The sequence below is a fragment of the Humulus lupulus genome, chromosome 6, assembly GCF_963169125.1.
Source record: "Humulus lupulus chromosome 6, drHumLupu1.1, whole genome shotgun sequence".
Taxonomy (NCBI): Eukaryota; Viridiplantae; Streptophyta; class Magnoliopsida; order Rosales; family Cannabaceae; genus Humulus; species Humulus lupulus.
In genome coordinates this window covers 16127806-16134842 of record NC_084798.1, presented here as the reverse complement: position 1 = coordinate 16134842, position 7037 = coordinate 16127806, and the positions used below count along the sequence as shown (strand labels likewise).

Here is a 7037-nt window from a genome sequence, read left to right as displayed (position 1 = left end):
AATGTAAAACAGAATAAATAAAAAAATAAAAAATATTATGGTTCAAATAATTTGTAATTAAAGTAATCAACCGCTAGCTCCATATAACAGTTTAAAAAACAAACAAACAAAAAAGAAAAGTTACTTATGTGGACATGCCTCAAGTTCTTAGCCAAATGCTTTATTATAAATAGTTTTCATTCTCACATCTCAACGTGTTCTGATCCATTAAAAAGAAAATTAGCTTGTATCCAAACAATACCAAAAATGGAAGTAGAGCAAGTTCCCCACATGAAAGGTGGTGTCGGCAAAGCTAGCTATTCAAATAACTCCTCACTTCAAGTATGTGCAGATACACACACATATAATAATGTCATGTGTATTATTTTACAATTATAGTATATGTTAGTTTATGTTATTATATATTGCAGAAGGTTGTGATTTCGAAAGTAAAAAGCACAGTGGAAGAGACTGCCTTAGAGGTTTATAGTAATATCTTGCCAGAGTGTATGAGAATAGGTGAATTGGGTTGCTCTTCCGGGCAACTGCCCTGACCGTTACATCTTACATTTTGGATGCAATAATGTCATCATCCCAATTCTTGGATGATGAGATGAATAAAAAGAAGCCATTGACATTCCAAGTATTTCTCAATGATCTTCCTGGAAACGATTTCAATACCCTCTTTCAATTGCTTTCGAGCTTTTATGAGAGGCTGAAGAATAAAAATGGTGACAAGTTTAAACCCTTATGCTTTGTCATGGCTATGCCGGGGAGCTTTCATGGAAGGCTTTTTCCTAATAACTCCATGCACACCATTCACTCTTCTAACAGTTTGCATTGGTTGTCAAAGGTAGCTAGTACGTATACAAAACTTGCAAAAACTATATATCTCTGATTGGTTGTCTTAGAATAAATAAAAATTAGGTTAAATTTTTATATGTCTGAATTTATGTACAAAAGCGTATATATAAATATTTTTTTTAAAAAAAATGCAATATATATATCAAGATAATTAAAGATTAATATGATAATGTTTCACCTTTATTATTTGTTTGCTACAATATCTCTAATTACACACTGTTGTGTTAAAGGTTAATAACAAAATACTCCTTATGTATTGCAACAAAATTAGTATAAAATTTTCTAGTAATTAGGAAATACCAATTTTTTCAAAATTAATTTTAATATTTAGTGAGGACATGTTTTGATTATATTGCGAATTTTTTTATATTGGTTATTTGTCACAATCAAAATTTTATGATTAATCAAATGTATATTAAAAAAAGAGTGCTTTAGAATTAGGTAAAATGTATGATCGGTTTGACATGATCTTTAAACAATAACCATAATGGTTTGGTTAACCAATTAATTTTTTCAACTTTCAAGTAATTTGTTTAAATTACATTGATTAAACATAATTATTTTTTTAGACAATATGTGACTCATTAATTGTATTTTTTTTTAAGGTACCAAATGGTTTGGTTAGTGAAACAGGAGAAGCACACAACAAAGATAATATTTATATTACAAAGACAAGCCCTGGTGTGTTAGTGAAAGCATACTTGAGCCAATTCCAAGAAGACTTCACAATCTTTTTAAGATGTCGTTCAGAAGAAATGGTCGTTGGTGGTTGTATGGTACTAACAATTATGGGCAGTGTTATAAGTAATGATCCTAAACATATTTTGGAGATAGTTGGAAGGGTGTTAAGTGACATGGTCTTCGAGGTACAATTAATTATGTTTCATTGATTTATTTTACAGAAATTGCTAAGGAGTTTATTGTTACACACTAGTATTAATTTGTGTCTATTATGTACACACATAGAAAATACTTCAATATAATGTCGATACAAGATTTTACAGTGACTAAAATATAATTAGATGTTATAGTTAAAATTAATTTTTTTTTTAAAAATATTTATGGCACAGGTAATTAAAATTAATATATTATTATTTTAGGGCATAATTGAAGAGAAAAGTGTGGGCAATTTCAACGTACCAATATATTGTCCAACCGTGATGGAAGTTAGAAATATGATTGAAGAAGAAGGATCTTTCTGGTTGCGAAAGCTTGAAGCTTATGAACTTGCTTGGGACACTGGTTTTAGTGAAGCAGAAGCAAAAACAAATAATACCAACATCAATGATGATGATGAGGTTGACAAACTTAATAGAGGGACGTATGTTTCCAATTATATGAGAGCAGTTTTGGAGCCTATTATGATTAAACATTTTGGAAAAAGTGTGATGGATGATTTGTTCGAGAGATTCACCCAAAAGATCATTGAATTTACTGCAAATGAAAATTGGCCTCACATATACTTTGGTATATCTTTGACAAAGAAATAACCATGGTTGAAGATATCCTCGAATCTATCATATGTGATATGATTTTTAATTAGTTTTTTGGTTCTTTGTTTGCGAATTGGGAAAATTGTGACAACTTTAGGAGTTCTTATTTTATAATCATTTTAAAATTTAATGTGTTATTTTATAATGGATGATCATGTATATATTTTGCATTTAGATTCCAAAGTTTGAATGGTGGTTATATATAAATTAAATATGATTTTGGTGTTTAAACTCCTTTAGTTTTTCATATGGAATAACGTTCTCAATTAATCCTTTCGTCAACCGAAGTAAATTAAGTATAAAAACCAAATGAAAAGCCTCATTTTTAGTACTGTTTTTTTTTATAGTCACATGCTTAATGAATATTGTCTGTTAATTAAAGATTTATTATATTTGCAATAATTAATATCGTAAATTAATGGATGACATATATGGCGTGGTCGTAGCAGACAAAAAAAACATATATTATTGTGTTGTATATACCTGTACTGATAATATAAATTCATATCATTGTACGGAAAAAAGAGAGTATGTGGTACATATTTATTCTTTTGAATGAAGTGATAATTTAAATAATAAAAGTGAAGGACAAGAATAGTGAACATTTAGTGTGTGGTGCATATTTTTCCATAAAGTAGATCTCATATCCTAGAGATTTACTGTTATCCTAACTTATCAATAAGAAAAGTAAATAATAGAGACACATTTGTTTTTTACCATTGTGCTTATAAAAAAACACTAGAAAAGTATATATAAAAAAAAACATTTTTCAATATTTGTGGATGAGAAATTAAATGTGCAATTTATTATAAATTAATGATCTGAGGATGAATTGCCATGTCAAATAATTGAAGACTAATACGAATACGACATCACAAACCATAAAATTAACGCAATTATGGGCCAGTTTGGTACAGCTGTATTGTGGGGAAATATAGTTGTAGCTTTGTTGTGGGGAAAAACAACTTTAGCTGTGTTATAGGGGAAATTTGTTGAGTGTTTGGTAAATTACAAAATTTAAAGTGTTGTGAGTTGGAAAACTTGTATCAGGATGTCTTATTTATTATATTTTACTAAAAAAAATTTACATGTTTAAATTAAATATATTTTTGATAAAAGACTAATAAAGTGATCATAAACTGTTACACCCAGATTTCGAGACCTGAGATTGTGACCTCGAAAGCTAGACTCGTCAAGTGTGAGCTCGAGATATCTAAAACGCATGTTCGTGGCCCAGATGTCAAACTCTCGAATCAAGATGGCAACCTTGAAGACATTTAACCTCGAAGTTCTTTCTGAGTTGGAAAGAACATAGCATCGGGGTATATCCGTTGTCGGGTGTCTTCGGATCAAGTAGCCCGAGCTTAAAAAGTGTACAAGCTCGGAATGTAACAGCCTCGATGGTATCTACCCGCTCCGAGCTGGTCTTGGAATATGGCGGCTAGTTCGTAACTTATCTATAGACCTGGACCGACATGATGTTGATTGCCGACCTCGATAGATTTAATATAGTGTATAATAAACTCTATATTAAAGTGATTTGTTAATTTAATTTTACTAAAATAAAATAATATCTAATAAATTATAAAAATATTTTTTGAACAAAAATAATATTAATTTATTTTAAATAATTTTATTTTGTATAATATAATAAATAAGTTTATGGCAAAAAAATTTCAAAATTTTATTTTTAGAAAAAACTAAAAGTTGGGTTTTGCTAGCTTTAGCTTTTAGCTTATGTATAAATTATTAAATAAGTTGATTTCTGACTGTTTACCAAACATCATTATTGTACTACTTTTTCATAAAGTAATTTTTAGTTTTTTTTTTAAAAGTTGTCCCAAACAGGGCTATATATGGTTCGAATTTGGTGTATATTAGTATTTAACTTTATGTTATGTTAGCAATAAATAAAAGTTACACACAAAAATTTATATATATTAAACTATATACATCATTATAAATTAATCACTTAAAATTGATTAGTGTGTATTTTTTTTTTAGTATTTATTCCTCTATAATCTTTATTAAGCAGAGATTGTTCTGTTGGCACTTCATATTATTACTAGTGTATTAAAAATTACATAATAATTACTATCTACAATTACAACATCATAATAACTTAACTTTTACCTCATTTTTATCACATTTATATATTACATGAAACTACTATTTTATCTCCAATCTACTCCTTCAAATTTTACATCAAAAGAGAATATTATTCTTTTTATCATGAATAATTAATTTAATAAATATTAACATTAATAAACATAATTAAATAATAATTTTATATTGAGTAAAAAAAAGACAAAAAATTATTAATTTAGACTGAACTTAAACTATTACATTATGAAAATCAAAATTGCATTTTTAAAAAATTAAACACGAAAATTTAATATAAAAATGACATGTACAATAATAATTATATACTAATTAGTATATATTCTTCCCCAAATGATCAATTAATGCATTTGGAAGGGTAATGTGAGGTTAATTCTTTATCATTGATTTAATTGTATCGGTTAAGCTTCAAATAATGTTTTTTTTTCTCTCTTTAAATTATTGTTGAGTTTTGTTGACGTCGTTTTTCATCAACTTAAAAATGAGATCAATTAAATAAGAATATATCAGAGTAAATGAAATAAGAAGATGAAAACAAGATCTTTTTACGTGGTTTAGCAGTTAAATCTGCGTAGTCCATGAGTCTGTGCTATAAGCGCTTGGGAGTCATCTGGAAACTTTCAGAGAATAGTTGCCTAAGTTTTCTCTCAAGATTTCCCTCTCTTTACAAATGGAGTTTCCTTCTCTATTTATAGAGAAGGTTTCAGAATTCGTTCCCACATATTTCGGGAAGATATTCTGCGAATCAAATGATATAATGCAACTTAATGCATTATTTGCTACGTACACGGTAACATACCATAAAACATGGGATTGGTTAACAAATTACATAATATCCCTTAAACATAGGGATTCTACAACAATAATACATTCACATGTAACTGACTAGCTCAGATACTGAGTCCATTACACCTCCGAGACCATTTGTCTATCACAAGCTCGTCATCTTATTTTGCCTATGCTCACAACAAGTAACCATTGACGAAGTCATCACATTTGAGTTTATTATACTTCTAGAGTTCGAACCATCTTGTTTAAGGGAAAGAGATGCGTCAGGAAATATAGGCAAGTGTTGAACCCTTGCTATTCCGAGCTTCCTCATAAGCTCGGAGCACCATCGAGGCTACACACTCCTTGAGCTCACGAGGTTGTCATTTACAGCGAAACTGTTTGACTGAAGGAGCATATAACGATTGTGCTTGTTTTGAGCTTACACCTACCTAACAAGCCTAGATTTTGGGATCATAATTCCTCAATCTCGAAATCTAGGTGTAACATTTTGCCCCCTCAAAAGAATCAGTTCAAATCCTATGAGAAAGAAACTTTTGAACTATCCTCCTTGGAAACGGTACCGTCTAATGTACTCAAGAGTGGACGCGCGTCAGCCAGGGGTTGCTCAACTCGAGTACTTGAGTGCTTTTGTACCATGCCCACGTCTATTCATTTGCCATCTTTATGCCGCCATTGTCACGTCTGTGCCCATTCGTTCGATCAAATATCGAATTCGGCCAACAGTCCAAATCAGTTCGACATTTGACATTCTTTGGGGCCTATAAATATGCCCATAACATCTTATTCCCATCACTTTTGCATTTTAAACTTTCAGAGAAAAAAGGAGAAAAAACCAGAACTCAAACATTGTTTTGTTCTTGCATGTTTTCCAAACCGAGAAGGCAAAACAACTTTGGCTTGTTCGACCTCGTGAGATAATTCTTGCAACCACTCCTCCAATCATCAATCTCTCTGTATCCGCAAGCCATTGTGTGTAAGTTAATGTTCTTGATCCCATATGTTTATATATATTTTGTTTTTACATTTTTGTGTCCCTGTTGCACCGTGAGCATATTTGCTAGTTTTATACTAGGATATTTGTAGTAATTTGTAACTTTTACTGTATAGTTTAACTGATACTGCGCGGACTTTGGATTCAACAAATTTCTGGTACCATGGGTTTCAAGCCCAAATTTAGTGTAGAGGATGCAAGTGTAGCTTTTTGATTGTTATATATATATATTTTTTATTACGGGTAATGTATTGTATAGACCAAGAAATTGGGTACTGATTTAAGGTTTTAAATTGCACGTTTCCCAAATTATCACCTTTTTTGAGTAACCGTCAAATTTTTCTTCAAAAATCCGGGATTCATAAAATGAACCCACTTTCCCTTCTCCGCGTCAAATACACGCTCGAAGCCCGAGCCTAACAATGGATCAGGGGTACCTCCAAATTCATCCCATTCCTTTGAGATTTCGATCTCGATCGAGCTTGGCTTTGTTAGGAAAAAATAGATTGCCTCAATGGAAATAGGTAAGAATATTACAACTCCAGGCAATATATTACAAATAAATAAAGATTTATTAAATAAGGTTACAACTCTATAAGTGAAAGTACAAATAAACAAAAGAAGAAGAAGAAGAGAAGAAGAACATAATAGTGAAAATACAACTCTAAGCAAAAGATTACAAGTAAAGTAAAAATGTTTGGAACAAAAGAAAAGAAGATAACAACTCTAAACAAAATTACAAGTAAATAAAACATGAGGAATGAGAAGAAAAGAAATAGAAGAAATTGTAAGAACAA

At 30.3% G+C, this 7037-nt stretch overlaps 1 protein-coding gene across 1 annotated transcript; it reads left to right on the top strand.

The window, feature by feature from the left end:
* The first annotated feature begins 562 nt into the window (after positions 1 to 562).
* On the top strand, positions 563 to 2504 carry LOC133784753 (probable caffeine synthase MTL2). The gene is made up of 3 exons (XM_062224030.1): positions 563 to 832; positions 1449 to 1709; positions 1944 to 2504. Exons 1-3 carry the CDS (start codon positions 563 to 565, stop codon positions 2331 to 2333), a joined length of 921 nt encoding a protein of 306 aa, XP_062080014.1. The 3' UTR covers positions 2334 to 2504.
* Positions 2505 to 7037: the final 4533 nt, after the last annotated feature.

Excerpts from the sequence above, each read along its gene's own strand:
- LOC133784753 (XM_062224030.1), top strand. The coding sequence starts at position 563 with ATGTCATCATCCCAATTCTTGGATGATGAGATGAATAAAAAGAAGCCA. Across the intron at positions 833-1,448 it reads GTTTGCATTGGTTGTCAAAG|GTACCAAATGGTTTGGTTAG; the intron begins GTAGCTAGTACG and ends TTTTTTTTTAAG. Across the intron at positions 1,710-1,943 it reads TAAGTGACATGGTCTTCGAG|GGCATAATTGAAGAGAAAAG; the intron begins GTACAATTAATT and ends TTATTATTTTAG.